Genomic DNA, 16902 nt, shown 5'->3' with positions numbered 1-16902 from the left:
TTTGAAGCAGAGTCATTTTTGTCCAATGAAATGCTTTGCTGTTAATGCAGTTCCTCCGTTTTTTTTTTTTTTAACATTCTTTGGATTGAAGGGGTTAAAATCTAGGCTACTCCACTATATGTGCAAATCTCATCTGTGTGCTGTTGGTTTTGCTAATACAGTAAGTGGAATAAGTTATATACCACCATTCATAAGTTTGGGGTCATAAGATTCATGTTTTTAAGAAGTCTCTTACACCAAGAAGTATTTATTTAGACAAAAATGCTGTAAAAACACTAATAATGTGAAATATTACAATTCAAAATAACTTTATATATACCTTATTTTATTTTTTATTTTTTAAATAATTTATGATGGCAACGCTTTTTAACGATAGTACTTTTTTCAAAGGATCAACCTAACCTTAACATTAAAACATTAATAATCACCTCTCAATCACAATCCCAATCCCAATGTCATGATCTCATGAAAAACAAATTATGTTCACTGCAATGTGACCCCAGTCCTCTGCAGATGGATTTTGTTCGTTCTGAGTGTCTTTGGCTTGTTAAGTGGTGGACAATTCTAAAAGAGCTAAAATGCATTAAGGGCTGAACACACTGATAATAAATGAATGGCATACTGACACCGCACTGTGCATTAACGAAGTAGCCTAATTTGTCCTCCACTCATATTGCTGCCAATCCGCAAAGACAGATTATATAATGGTACGGAATCTGTGAAGAGACGGTCAGACAATGTTAATATAATTAGCTTCATTATAATTCCTGCAGCTTGTTATTAATATTCAGGTGCCGTCCTGTCGGGTGTATAACTGAAATCAATCATTAATCTAGAGAAGGTGTCTACAAGCAGATGCACTCAGACTTTGACATCACAAGGTTAATGTGCAAAGCAAATATTCATCATGACTCAGTCAGCGCTTACCATATCCCAAGTCACTTTCGCCTTTTAAAACACCCATCTGAACTATAATACATGCTGTACACAGTATACATTAGGGCTGGATAATATAGCTAAAAAATTGATTTAAAATGGATCGTCAACATGTCCCAGTAAATTAGCGTTAGCATGTAAGTGCACAGATGGGCATGTTTCAGTAAGGTCATTAATGTCTGTAGATTGACTGGGGCTGCAGCTGGAAATCTCGGGGCCTTTGGCACTATGGGATTATCTCCTATGTGCGAGTAAGAAATGAATGTCTCTATGAATGTTAAACAGTCTTGAGACCTCCTGATCCGAGGATTATGAGCTCTGAATAGCTCCATTTAGCTGCGGTAGCATCACAGTTTAGACATGTGGTGTTCATTGTAATGGATTTGTGTGTTGTCATTGTGTCCAAATAGCACAGGTTGCTGTATGGGCATTTCTGAATGGAAACAAACAAAGCAGAATGGACTTGAATTGAGTGTATTATGTGTTGTATCATGGATCATTGTTTCTGATAATATATTTGTGGTATTTTAAATTAGCTACATGCATGATGGCTTCATGAGCATGCATATATGTGTTTTGGGATATCTGACTGAAATGACAAACACCCTCAAGGGGTTTGCTGTCATATTTGTGCCATACAACTCGTAACATCCAGCTGGTGACATGAGAATCTCATTAATGCATAAAATCATGCAGATGGAAATTAAAGTGTCATATTCATCTCCTGAATGAACATCAAATCCCAAAGCTTATACAAGGATGGGCTTTGAATTATAATCATGTATGTTTCTCAGAACATAAAGAAACATTAAATCAATAGCATGTTGAATGCACATATTCTTGCTGTCTGAGTTTAGTCATCACCAAGTTAGTCAGGTCACATATTTCTCTGGTAAATAGGCACTTTTGCCTGCCATGGTAACCATAGCAACAGCAGGCAGCTCTAGCACTTTTATTCTTTATAGAACAGTGACTAAACATACTGACAATGTATCACTCTTTTATAGATTTGCATATCACACAAAAAAATTGAATGGAATGAAAGTTCCCCTATTCTATTTTCTAAATGAATGTTATAGATCTTACACTCAACAATTAATCCATTAATATATTCAATTTCTTATAACATTATTATTAGTAGTATTTACTGCATATGCAATCTAAATTAAGTTGTAACTAGACTTCTCTCCAGTGATGTATCATGCAAGATTGATTCATTTGATCTCTAATCAAATCCGTTTTTCTTTGCTGATAAAACTGGATGTACATCCCAGCATGGACGAAAAGGTCTATTGTTACTTAAGTTTCATTGCAACTCTAACAGAGCTGACATTTGGCTAACATTGCTTAGGGTTGCACAAATGAACCTTAACAGAATGCAGCTGGGAATTCATTTAAAACAGTCAACACTCCTGAAAGCCTATTGCCATCTAATTGAACACACGAGGGCCAGTTGAGGAAGTTCTCGCTCCAGGCACCTCTTATTGAGGAGCATGGGATGCTGTGATGTGTAGTCGTAACACTGAAGCATTGTAAAGCACTTGTGAATTGAATCTGGCTATGCTGCTGAGCAGTATAATTATAAGCAGTTTTCCCTAATTGTGGTTCTTAATAACACCCAGAAGAGTGTCTGCGCTGCACTTCAGTAATAGTAATGACACCAGCTATTTTGAACAATTAGATGATTCACACACAACAATATCATTTTAATACTTCAACATCGTAATGATCATTTATTTAAAGTGAAACCGAAAAGTATTTGGCAAATTACTAGGTGTTAAAAAGGACAAATATGAGTTAAGTATACACTATTTATGCTATGTTTAATCTGTTAGCAATCCTACCGATGGCTCAATCAGACCAAAAGCCTTCATATAAACACCTCAACTGACCTGAGTTAACTTTCAGTTGGATTTAAGGGTGGTATAGACTTGAAATAATCTGACCAATAGGAAAAAAATAAAGCAAGTAAATGCTTGAATCTGACTTTTTTCTCACATTCAAAAATACCTTGCATACCTGCGCATGATTTAGGAATGTGCGTGTGTATATTTAAGGATTACGAATTGAATGTTTACCAAATATTTGATAAAAAAAAAAAAAAAAAGCTTTTTGACATATATGTAGCCTAGCTCCAGTGACATTGCAGTGGTTTTCTCTGGTTCTGAAAAACTTGCAAACAAATATGTGAACTAGACTGCAAAGATAGAAAAACAGATTTCCACAATCTAAACTCAAATATTCTGTTAGATTAATATGAATTTGTGCCTAATATTGCTCCCAGCCAGAATGGGACAAAAGTATAAGCGCTGTATGAAAAATCCCAAAAGAGCCAAATGTTTGTCCAAGTAGTTTCAAGCTTCCAGTTTGAGGTCATTTTTTCAGTTTGAAACTGGATAACTTTAATAGGGCATGGCTTTAAAAAACAGAATATATATCAAACTTTATGTACAGGTTCATGGTTTTAACTCTAATGCTCCACGGATAAATTTACATCAAAATCTGTGTAATCATATTTAAATAGGAATTACAGCAATCAATTCTCTCGAGTCAACAAATAATGACAGCGGTGGTCATGTCACATCATTGAAAGTGCTCTCCTCTCTACATTACTTACCTCTGACATAAATGCTCTAAAAGCAAAGTTAAACCATAAATTGCCAAAAAGACATGTAATTTCCACAAAAGATGGATAGACTATGAACTCACATATTTTCTATACATATTGCTTTAATGGCTTTAAGTATAATGCCTGCTCTCAGCTCTGGTCCTTAGATTAATTCAGTCATGGCCCACAGATTAATACAGGGTCATAAACGGGGATAACGTCAACTCTGAGAGTGTCTTGCTGGTTTTATGAGGTATTTCTTCAGTTAAGGACAGAAGAGATTATTGGACAGAGAAAGAGGACTCTTTTTTATAAACAATTTAAATGCCCAAAGGGGAAAACAATATCTGTAATTACTTGTAAACATGTCCGTTCTAATCTTTCATAAATTACATTAAGATGCAGTCAATCTCTCTGAAGGTATAGGAGGTATGTTTTCCAGTAAAATAACTCAAAAGAGCCAAGTCAAAAGGGTTTGTTATCTTAAATGTAGCAAATGAGCATAGATATGAGCATTTTATCATCATCCAGCTATCAGGGATGCAGGTTGGTTGGAGGACATTTACAAACGATCTGAAATTTTCAGGGAAAAACCGACATGGGCCACTGCCCTTAACGGCAAAGACAGGTCTGACACTTTCCATTATGACTAAAAGTTACGCCTGGGCTGTTTCACAATTTCATGGTTTTGCTTTGTCTGCAGTATCAGCCCTCAATGGACCTCTGGGAACTATTTTTAACATTATATCAGGCAGCCCGTGCCAATTTGCCGTTCTTACAAAATTGCCTCTGACATCCAGCAAAACTCACACTGTAAAACTGGGTGGCTAAATGACCATCAGACAGAAATGTGTTTTATCTGCAAGACTCAAAACTACTCTTTTTTTTTTATTTTTTTTTTATTTATTTTTTTTATAAATTTACGAAGCCAGTAGTAATGGTTCGTTCACAGATCTTTCAGTCATTAAAAGTTCACTGCAGGTAAGATTATTAGTGAATAAATATATTTAAAGCTCAGTCTGTTCCTCTCACATTTGTGAAACAGATTGTTTCGACTCGAAAAGATAAGAAAAGCACATTTGATTCACGAATCGGACATCGCTTAAAAAATGCAGCACTACGTGTGCTTAAATGGATGTCCAGATTCTCAATAAATAATACTGCCTTAAATGTCAGTGTTTTAATCGTGTGACTTAAAAACAACTCAAAATGTAATGCGTGGTGTCGACAATTTTATTGAAAATAATAATAATAATGACATATCTGCCAGAATGCATAATCCTCGATATGCAACAATACCAGGATGTTATTAACAGCTTCTCAGTTCCAAAACTCCTGTTTTTATAACAATATTTTAATAAGGACTGCCAATTCATAATTCTAACAAAAATGAGAGGAAACAGAAAGAGAGCTTAAAGAGAAGAAATAGATATGCAGCTGGTTATACCATAACACTTGACATAAACTAAAAGACTCTTCTGGTCACTTCTTAGTACATCTGCGGACAAACATTCCTCAGACAGCAGCGCAAAGCATCTCATGTTTCTGGCCTGTCAGGAACATTAGCTCTTTGCCACTTTTTTTTTTTTTTTTAACAAGTTGTCATTTTTCAGGCATATAGCACCTGGGACTGTGGTCATGGTTTACGTATAAATATATATTTTTTTTAAAAACACATATGTACTATCCAGCAGCTAAAATAACATTCTGAGTCTATGGGTAATATGATATTCTTAAATCTTATTGCTTAAACAGGAGCACTACTGACAGAATGATGGTTTAGAATGCAAACACAGAGCAAAGTTTGAACTAGAGATGCAAAAACGATTCACCACCGCTTAAAGTCCCTAATCGAAGATGGAAATCGAAAGATTGCTTGAATTTTCATAAGCCCTGTCATTAGCAATGAGGTGTATCAGTAAGCGAGACTAGCCATTTGGATCCTGTGGATGCTCCGTGGTCTTTTGCATTAATGCATGGAGCAGATGGTGAGTGTGTTGGTGTCTAATCTGAGTCAGAGATCACAGAATGCTCTGATGATGAAGAACCAAGAGCTGCCAATCAAATCTTTCACAGAAATACTCTTTAATTTCTAATACAGGACAAATATCAACAAATTAACGTGCATGCCTTTACTATTTTCTCTACATTATGCTTAGTACATAAATGATTCTATTGATACAAAATATAAAAATATGTGGTACATCATTTACAGATAATTTACATTACATCCTTAACTTAAGTGAATTGAATTCAATTGCCTATATACATCTTATCAATGGGATTTTCAGCCCAAAGCAAACACCATACAAAAAAAAAAAAAAGAAATCACTGTGCCTGAATGGATTACATAACAAAAAATTGCACATTAGCTGTAACAAATACGGCAACAGTGCTGCGGATTTAATATTTAATACAAGTCCTTAAAAAAAAGTGTAACATCCAGAATAATTCAGAAATATCACATGGGAAAGCATGCATATGCAATTGAGCTGTGAACAAATTAAATGACTGCGTATTATTCACTGAAAGCCTCACAACACCGAAAAGCCTTTCAAACTATAGGGACGGGGAAATGAATCTTGTGCAATGTTGTGCAGGATGCAGCAGGTGCGACTTTTAGGATATAATGCAGTTCTTGCTTTTCCTACGTTTGCGCGTGTGTAACTGTCCTCTGCTTTCAAACTGACCGGATGCGCCCAGTCCTGAAGAGTTGTATTTACGCAGCAGCTCTTCGCTGGTCATGTACCTAAGCTGGACCGGTCTGGGAATGGGCTCGCCCAGAAAATACCCTTCATCTTCTGACTCGGAAGATGAGGAACAGGTGGAGCACCAGTCGTCATCGTAATCGTACTGGTCCCATGAATAAGGGCCCTGGTGTCGGTGCAGTGCAGGGTTTTGAAGCGTTAGGTCGGAGGTTGTCCGAGGGCAGGGTCTGAAAGGCTGCTGTCTCAGCCTGCTGCTTCCACTACCGTAGTTGTCCCGTGACCCACGGGGTGGAGGGAACTGGTCATAATCCTCACGCACATGAAGCTGAGATCGTTTCGGAGCTGGGCGACGCTCGGCAGCGAGGTTAAGTGCGTTGTCTGAACGGGAGCGCCTGGAACGGCGAGAGCGATGGTGGTGGTGTCGACGCCGTGGCTCCTGATGGTCGATGCTGCGCCGGCGGGTGCGTTCACTCATGGGTGGTAGACGGGCGTTGTTGGCATTGCTTACCAAACTTATGCGATCCTCCTCCTGATAGGTAAAACCAGGTGGCAAAGCACTGATTCCAGGTTGTTCACGAGGGTATTGCACAGGGAATTTGACCTGCACCGGGGCTTCAAGCTCCAGGTAGGGCTGTGCGGAGTTCAAGCTACGAAGAGATTCAGAGCTGTGGAACTGCACAGAAGAGCTGAGGGTGCCCATGTTACTCTTTTCAGACACGTTCATGCCAGAATCTTTGCTCAAATCTGGCATTGAGAAGCGAGACAAGTGCTCCTGCCGTTTACTGCCTCCATCTGCAGAGGCACCTGTAGAGTGGAAACATGTAAGACAACTGTAATATTCTCTTGCATCCCCAACTGAGTGTGACAATAGGTTGACAAACAATAAACAAGATTTTTAGAGGTCCGTTCAAATCCCAAACAAGGATGCATTAAATTGATCAAGTGACAGAAAAAACTTTTACATTACATTTCTGTTATTTCAAATAAATGCTGTTCTTTTGAACTTTCTACTCAAAGAATCATGAAAGAAAAGTGTGTAACAGTGCCTGCAAATAGATTAAGCAGCACAACGGTTTTCAACTTTGATAATAGGAAGACATTTTTTCTTACAAATATAAGGAGGACACTGAAGAATATATATATATATATATATATATATATATATATATATATATATATATATATATATATATATATATATATATATATATATATATATTTTAAACATATAAAAAAAATTTCTTAAATATATACACATGCATGTGTGTGTATTTATATTTACATAAATATACAGTGTATACATTATGTAAACAAAAACTTTTATTTTGTATGCGATTGATTGCAATTAATCATTTGACAGCAGTAATATATATATATATGTATATATATAAAAAAACTTATATTTAAGTGAAAAAAAATCGAATACCTGTAGCATTAGATAAAGCCAGTGACTCCATAGATCCATGTGGTGTCTGCTCTAGTGGTGTGAGATGTTCACTGAAGCCAAGTGTACTAATGGGGTTCCTGCTACGGCCCATCTGCGGTCCAACATCCTTCTCCTTCTCCCTCTGGAATACATGGAGGCTGACTGAGCGCTTATCCATAAAACTGTTGTGTGGAACCTCTTGAAAGCTCGCCTGAGTTCGCAGTGCAGGTGGGTAATAGTCCTCAGGTCCGGGTTGGAACCAGTTTTCATTCATAGACTGTCCTTTCAGAGCAGATACTGGGGGTCTCTTGGAGGCCACAGGCTCCTTTGGCCTCGAATCTGCGGGGTGTCCAGGGGACAGATTTGCAGAATAGGAAGTCCGGATGTTGCACTGACTGAGCAAATGAAGAGGGTTTGAAGAGAGTTCATTACGGCTCTCGAACCCATACATCTCAGCTGGCGTTTTCCAGGATGGAGATTCTCTGTTCAGGCTAGGAGTTTGACTGGATAGGCTAAGCAAATCCATTTGCAGGGACAGCGGGTCAACGTCAGCAGAGTAACGCACAGCTGAACCTTTTCCTGCCTGGTTCCCATCTCCTCCTCGACCATCATTATTGCTCTTATTGGATTTGGAGCTGCTGCGCCGGGCCTCACGTGAACGGGCGCTCTGAAATGCAGAATCTGAGGAATCAGAGCCGTTTTGGTCATCGCCAACGCTACACGCCCGAGAGCAGAAGATCTGACCCTGCTTGGGTAGAAAGGGACGACCGAGCAGGGACTTCTTACACCGAGCACAGCTAAAACAGGCTTCGGTGGCATGCCAGTGCTGGCCATCATATGTCATCTGACCCTGGTCAATACCTGCACGATCAGAAGATATCAATTACACACAGATCATATGCACCTATACCAAAAATCACAAATATGTAGACTGCTCATAAACTATTGGTCAGTGACACACACACACAAAAAAGGAAAAACCATCTAGATTAAAACACGCCAGATAAAATATCATATAGTTTGATCTTTATACACATACACATCATCAGGATCTAAAAAGATTTCTAAAACCTTTGTAGCGATGGGGAAAATAATTACAGATGATCACAAATTACGTATTTAAAACTTATACATACATATATATACACAAAATATAAGTTTATTCATTATATATAAACTTCAACTATATATATATATATATATATAAATTAGCTTTGTGTCAAGGATTTCGTGTAGTCCTTTAGATAAAAATAAATAAATTAAGAGCAATTACCAACACTGTGTAAAAATCTGAATGCATAATGTAGTTACATAAGCTTAAAAATGTGTGGATTTTGAATGACAGCTACTTTATGTAAACAAACACAGAACAAAGATGTCTTTGAAAGACTGCGTCCTCGTGAGGTGTAGACGTGTTTGGAGAAAACTGATTATACGGTGTGCCGCATATTGCAGAAATGCATTCGATTTTAATCACAGCTCTCTTTAAGCAGCCACACTTTAATGGACAACATCTGTTTTGAAAACCGGCACTGTTGCTTCCTGTTTATAATCAGTTTCACAAAATTACTTTCTGTGGTTCTATGCGGAAAGTAATTCCAGACAATTTCTGCGAAATAAGCTGCCAAGAAGCTAAATGTGAAGGCCAGACTAAACCATCAACTCGCAATGGTGCTCTTCTTGTTTAATATCTTAATGACAAAGACGAAAAGCAGGTCAGTCGTCTCTTGGCAGTTGCTACAGGGCAATTTCTGCAAGAGCAAAGTGGACCGGGCCTAGCGTGGACATGAGAGGATTCCAGGTTGGCACTGATAGATGGGCTCTTACCGATGTGTTCCCCACAGGAGTCACAGTACTCCGCGTACAGGGACTCAAAGCAGGTGCAGCAGTACGGCCGGCCCTCTTTCATGATGTAACGCTGGCCGCCCAGAACAGTCTCGCACTCGAAACAACAAAAGTGCTTCATGTGCCAGTGCCTGCCCTCTGCCTCTGTGCACTCATCTGAAAAAATGATCTAAGAGAGAGATAAGAGATAAGAGTGAGACCATTTTTCTGCAGCGGAAGTGACAGGACTAAAGCTAAAGGCTCCGCTGAGGCAACAGACTGAGCTCCAGCACAGCAGTAACTCTATTATCACTATAGAGATGAAGTTCTGTAACCATGGTAATCCTGCAATGCATTCAGCTGTCTTTACACAAAATGAGAACTAGAGAAACAGGGCTCATTGTGTGCAATCGTTAACTACACAATGCGAAACAGTTCAATTTGTAACATTTTACGGCAAATTAAGCAAATCACTTTTCTACAGCACTTTAAGGGTGCGATCACACTATTATCTCAATAGGAATCCACGCGATTGGAAATTTTGAATGAGAGACAGCAGAACAAAAAAAATAAAATAAATCTCACATGGATTTCACAGTGGATTCAAGTTTGTTCAACTTTTCACAGCAACTTTCACGGTGTTTACCAATGTGACGTTTTGGCCACACCTAAAGATGATTAAGGGAATAGTTCACCAAAAAAATAAATTTGTTCTGAAAATGTGCTTACCCACAGGTCATCCAAGGGGATTTTGTTTCTTTATTGGAACAGATTTGGAGAAATTTAGCATTACATGACTTGCTCACCAAAGGATCCTCTGCAGTGAATGGGTGCTGTCAGAATGAGAGCCCAAATAGCTGATAAAAACATCAGAATGATCTGTAAGTAATCCACACCACCCCTGTCCATCGGTGAATGTCTTGGCAAGTGAAAAGCTGCATGTTTGTTAGAAATAAGTCCATCATTGAAGTGTTTTAACTTCAAATCATCGCTTGTGGATTATGATGATGCCTTCATCAGCTGTTTTAACCCTCAGTCTGACGGCACCCATTCACTGCAGATTTGCACTTTCTCTAAATCTGTTCCAACGAGGAAGCATCATCTTGGATGGCGTGCGATGGCCTAATGGTTAATTAGCACAAACTAATGTAAAAGACGTTCATGTCCTGAAATGGCAAGGAGAGTGCGTCTAACCTCATCGCAGGCTGAACAGCGGGGTTTGAGTCTCTCAGCATGGTGACGGCCGCAGAAGATCTTCCCATCCTGGTAGAAGTAGATAAGATCCACCAGTAGCTCGTCGCACATGCTGCACACAAAGCATTGTGGGTGCCAGCACACCCCATGGCCTGCTCGTGATGCAAACACGGCAATGTCACCTCCGTTTATCTGCCCCCCACACTGAAAACGAGAGAAACGGATGGAGAGGGTTATAAGGTAGGAAGGAAAGTCAAAAAGATAATCTTGATGACATTTAACAGCAGGGTAAATAATAATAATGTTAGATTCATATTTTGTGCTTACAGAATGGCTATTTTTCTACCAACTGATTAGATAAACTAAAATAAAAGTTTTGATATATATACACACACATATACATACATACACATATACATATATACATATATATATATATATATATATATATATATATATATATATATATATATATAAACACTTTAAAACCACACCTCAAAAATTGTGAATTTAATGGATTCTTGCTGATTAAAAGTATTAATTCCCCCCCCCCCCCAAAAAAATATCTTCAAAACTTTGCATGTTCAGTGAGAAAGCATAGAGAAAATTTTTAACAAATGGCCACCATGTTTCTTTTGGCATTGTTTCTGAAAAGAGAAGAGAACAGCTGATATTAGCTGGTTTCTTCATTAAAGCGCTCCTTCAGCATTTTCCAATATAGCGCTATGGGAAAAGTCAGAAATGTTTAATGGGATAGACAGATGCGTGCAACTACCCACAAAAAGCACACGCTTTCGTGTCAGTTACCTTCGAGACCAATATTTATCGGAAAGACTGCATCTTTTCAACGGAGCTGAGGGCTAAACGGTGGCTTTATATCTTTAAGAGTGTCACCGCAGAGGATACATTTAAAACAAGCGGAAAAAAGCCAAACTGTGTCAGTGTGACATCTGTTCCTAAGAAGTAACAGAAGGAGAGAGAAGCAAGGCAGGTGGTCACATACATGCATATCCAGCTTAGATTAAGCTCTAATTCACTTACTGGCACTTACACGACATCCCAGGTGGGCTAACACACACAAAACCAGAGAAAGCCTTAAAGCTGACAATGAAAATAAGTGGGTAACAACAAAACTACCCGTTTCAATAAACCACTGAAGCTGATCTCTTCCTCCTACCCAAACCAGGATTCATTCTGATATCACGCTTGCACACCTGTTCACAGATCGCTCCAGTCATGGTGACCGGGAAAGGCCTGACGTTACCGCGGCCCAGGTTCTCTCTTTTCCTCTGGTTGCTGAAGAGCTTCAGCTCTCGTTTTTCCTCATCATCCAGACTGTTACAGTATCGCACCTGCACAACAAGAGCTCAGGTCAGCGGTGTCACATAAACATGGCCACACGCCGCAAATGATGGCATGTACCAACACACATGCATTCTGATCGGTGACCTTTTCATGCAAGACCCCAAGCTGATCTTACCTCATTGTCATGTGGGGGGAGCTGATGAAGAAGCTGCTTGATGCGATGCTTCTCCCCAGGACTGTTCACGTATGGTACTTTATCCTCCGGCAAAGAGCTGTAGTACTGATGCACCTGGAGTGACATTGGAAAACAACAGCAGCTTTGAATTACTTTGAGTGATGCAAGCAAAAAAAAGATTAGCTATCGTTTAAATAAATAAAATTATTGCTTTATTTTATTTAAACAATTCTTCTTACATAAACAGTTGGATTTTGGCACTTGAGGGACTATTAATTATTTTAAACATGATTTATGCTAAGAAATGAATAATAATAATAATACTGAAATAAATACAATTTAAAACAAATTATAGAGCACCAGCAAGTTTCAGAGCTCACACACTTGGGTGACACGGTCACAAACACAGGGGTGGAATTTCTACATCCCTGTTGTTAACCCCTTCCCCCCATTTTGCCCAACGTCCTTGCCTTTCACACACTTACACACACAGCTATAACAGTCAGAGTGATTTATGGATGAGCAATGCATGAGTTAATGGAATCGGCTCATTCTATCCCCCTGATGTGTTATATGGAGGACCCTTTATCTCAAGATAATAAGAATGTATGACCAGAGCTCATCCCAACTTAATTAGCCATATGATGTTTACATTTTTTTGGATGAAAATGGAAATGATCACAGTTGTCTATTTAACAATGAAATTGAAGTGTAAATACATCACACATTGGATTTGATAATTGGCCAAATAATGAGAACACAAGTCTGCATTACACAATAATATAATTGCCTATTGATTCGTGGCTGGATTATTGTTTTGGAAAGCAAACAGGCCAGGGAGGAATCCAGACTTAGGAGCAATAATAAGGTCCTGCAGCCTCAGACCACATATCCAAACCTATTACACAGATTTGATGGCCTAATGGCTTAATCTGATATACAGCAGGGGCCATCTGCCTCCGTCACACATACCATATAAACTGCCATGTATAAGAAACAGTGCTGAAGAGCCACTGGGAACTGTAATGAAAAAGCATGCAAGCAGCATTTTTCACTAGGACCGAACATAGCAACAACAACGTTATTAAAACTTAATACTATTGCTTTTTTTTCATGAAATAATAAAACCGATATTTTAGGAAAAACTTCAAGAACAGAAAAACTAGGCAACTTACTAAAATTAGGTACACACACTTGGATTTTGGCACTTGGGAAATTAAACAAATACATAAAAATAGAAATTTGAAACAAAGACTAATTAAAAATGATAAAGCACTTTAGAAAATGACAAAAACTTCAATTAAAAATAATATGAAAGCTGAAAATATAAAAGTCCTTGATTTGGAATCTGCAATCTTTGCATTGGAAATTACAGACATTAAGGTCAATTACCTGAGCTACAAGTAACGTGACTAATTGAGAAAAAAAAAGCATCATAAATCTGATGGACACAAATTGCAGTTCCATTTGGTGTGGCTAGGGGTGCAAATATTAAACCTAAGCCTTCATAAAACAACATAAATGTGGTATTATTACTCTGCAATGCCTGTGATTTTACAGAGCAGTGCAAACGTCTGATATGTAAAGACAGGAATGAAATATTGTTCATCTCAGAGTCCCATCAAAATGTGTTTCTACAGGGAGCAGGAAACATTTGGGATAAATTCTGAAACAAAATCATCAGCTTCTTCAGTGAGGCGTGGGATTTGTTTTCAGAGCTCCGTCCATGTCCGGTGTTTAATGCCTCCCTGTAATAAAGAGCTGTCTCTTTAAAAGAGGTGATGCTCTTTTCTTGCTTGTGTTGGCCGGTATTGGTGTCAGCAAGGGGTTTCTGAAGGACTTGTGCAGAGGTTCTTTTGGGATAGCTGAAAATTTCACGAATCGCCAACTGTGGTCTGGTCTTGGTAAATTACAGTGCAGACATCCAACAATAACATGCTCCCCGGGCCAGCAAAAGAACTGTTGTGACGCAGTGATCAGAAGGACATGGATCCACAGCCCAAAGCACTCACACAGAGCAACAGCTTGTGGAAATAACTATAATCAGCAGGAAGGGATCTGGCAACCCGCCCTGGTGTCAAGGGACCTGGCAACTGCATTTTGCGTCAGACAGCGAGAGGGTGAACGAAATGCAAATGATCTTGATTTGAGGGCAAACTAACCAGAGCCCAAACATCTGTTTTCCACTGAATAAATAAAGGCAATGCCTTAGAGAAAGAAGGCATGGCATACGCTGGATGACACAGTAAATCTGCACCAAAATTTGATGTAAAAAAAAAAAAAAAGTTATTTTAACAATAATCGCATTTTAATTAAACTGGCTACACATTTACAAGCTTTAACATCTAGAGCTGCGACACCAATATATCCTGATTCTGATTCACACAATCTTGATTCGATTCCAGTTATTTAAATGATAATATACATTTTGCTTACGTATGAAATAATTTCTCTTTCTTAAATTGGGCATTATAAAGAACCATCTCATTAGAATAATTTATCAGTAACTGAACAACACAGGTTATGCTGTATATTTTTGAGTCATTTGTTTGTAAATTGGATACACTCATCACATACAGTACTACATCACTGAATTACTGTAAAAAAAACAGTTCATAAGAGTCATTCAATCTGTAAATTGAGAAGTTGAACATTACTTACTAAAAAGAACTCACTTATAAGAGTCATTTGTTCAGGAATCAGCTTACAGTGGTTACAAGACATGCTTGATTTGTATGCTGGAATATACAGCAGATATAACAGTACATTTAGGAAAAACAGGAAAAAAAAAACCTTCAGCAAGTACAGCTGATGGGCCAATACATTTCTTAGCAGCTAATTGGATTATACGACTAATTCCACTCATGTGAGCATTTGAGAACACATGTAAGCGTCAGAGAGATTTTGGAAACATGGTTGGTGTCTTCACTGCAAAAGCCAAATTATAAAATAGCTGTTGGATAATGATTATTGTGCAGATGTTCACACTTTCAAATTAATCTGGTACAAAAAATGTTTTTTTCTCTTGCAGCCAACATAATAGTCTCTGGAAACCTACAGAAAAACATGCGTTCGGATACCAAATGTTCTGAAACGCATAGCAGAGCTGCCATCTTATCTTATTATGGATGTGGATGGCCTAAATTTCCACTCTCTGTCTAAGCAAAGCTAATTTGTCATGGCCTGAGGTAATCACTGTCTCTGGGTGAAACTGCAGACACCAGCTTTCAAAGCACAGAGAAAGGCATAATTAATAGCTTGCTAATAACATGCATGGACACCGAGTTCTTGTATCCCAGCAACTTCCTCACATCCATCTGCCTGAATGGTGAAAAACTGACTTAAACCAGAGCCTCTGATAACCAAGGGCACTTGGAAAATAGCCTAGAGGAACCATTTATAAGTAAAAAAATAAATAACTAGGAGATTCTACTATACATACACTGACTACCATGATTTTTATCAAGTATTTACAATAAACAAGAGATGATAAAAAAAAAAAGTCTGCCACCAGTCTTTCCTAAATAAGATTATTCAGACAGGCAAATGTGAATAAATAGACTAGAACTGATCAGATGCATATCGTGTGGCCTCCAAAGACCCAATATAGTCTACAGCCGTTGCAGATGGTGGAGGTGCTTTATTGCTTATTGACTCGCTTTGCTGTCGCATTAAAGACTTTTTTTCAGTTCATCAAGAAAATGAATCTCGCATCTATAAATGATTTCACAGGACCATAAAGAGTTCTACACACACCGGTGCCTAATAAACCCCATACACCAACCTTCTGAAGCCGAGAATTACTATGGTAGCAAAATGAGAGATGAGGAAAAAGAGAGATCATAAACAGACATTCATCTCAAAGGTATTCCAATTCTGAACATTTAAAACCTTGTGAAATTTCATGCAGAATGCCTCAATGCTTCAAACATTCCAATGAAAATAAAGACTACATTGTTAACATACTGCATTCCATTTACCGACCCAGTAAGATTTTTAAGTAGTTTTTTTAAAGTCTTTTATCCTCACTGAGGCTGCATTTATTTGATTGAAAATAGAGTTAAAACAGTAATACTATGAAATATGTTTACAATTTAAAATAACCTTTTTAATATTTATGGCAAGCTGATTTTTCAGCAGCCATTACTCCAGTCTTCAGTATCACATGATCCTTTAGAAATCATTCTAATACGCCGATTGCTCACATTTCTTTATTCATCAGTGTTAAAAACATTTATGTTGCTTAATATTTTAGTGGAAACCATGATACATTTTAATTAATTTATTTATTTAGAAAAGTAGAAAGTTTAAAAGCATTTTATGTATTTTTTTTTTTTTTTACATTGTGTATTTGCTGTCACTTCTGATCAACAGGGCGGAAAAATGTGTTTACCTGTTCAGGTTTGAGTCCGGGCGGCACCCAGGCATACTCCTCCAGAGCACAGCCTGAGTCATCATCGGATGTAGAGTTCCTCTGGAAGTCGTACATCAGCTTGGTCACGGTCTTCTCCATCTCTAGAGGCATGACGGTCACAACATGCTCCTCACGAGGGCACTTACAGTGGAGACAGATTTTCCTAAAATAGCAAAGAAAACAAACAAAAAAATTAAAGATTTAAATGGTACACTGCCATTTGTTTATTTTCAAAGAAAATCTGACTGTTAACAGTCATTAGTTTGGTTAGACATTAGACCATTGAACGGACAGTTTACTCCATTTACTTTT

General features: G+C 38.0%; 1 protein-coding gene across 3 annotated transcripts in view; it reads right to left on the bottom strand.

Moving 5' to 3' along the window:
* Positions 1-5607: 5607 nt before the first annotated feature.
* The window catches only part of LOC113110993 (prickle-like protein 2), a 72415-nt gene continuing 61120 nt past the window's right edge, over positions 5608-16902 (bottom strand). For all 3 annotated transcript variants that reach the window (XM_026275350.1, XM_026275351.1, XM_026275352.1), the window contains 7 exons: positions 16570-16753; positions 12177-12290; positions 11911-12048; positions 10697-10900; positions 9506-9692; positions 7679-8539; positions 5608-7056 (listed from right to left, as the gene is read on the bottom strand). In XM_026275350.1, coding sequence (XP_026131135.1) covers positions 6164-7056; positions 7679-8539; positions 9506-9692; positions 10697-10900; positions 11911-12048; positions 12177-12290; positions 16570-16753 — 2581 coding nt within the window. In that variant the 3' untranslated portion in view covers positions 5608-6163. The remainder of the gene's footprint in view (positions 7057-7678; positions 8540-9505; positions 9693-10696; positions 10901-11910; positions 12049-12176; positions 12291-16569; positions 16754-16902) is intronic.

This window comes from Carassius auratus, chromosome 11, assembly GCF_003368295.1.
Source record: "Carassius auratus strain Wakin chromosome 11, ASM336829v1, whole genome shotgun sequence".
Taxonomy (NCBI): Eukaryota; Metazoa; Chordata; class Actinopteri; order Cypriniformes; family Cyprinidae; genus Carassius; species Carassius auratus.
This window is presented reverse-complemented; position numbering and strand designations above follow the sequence as displayed.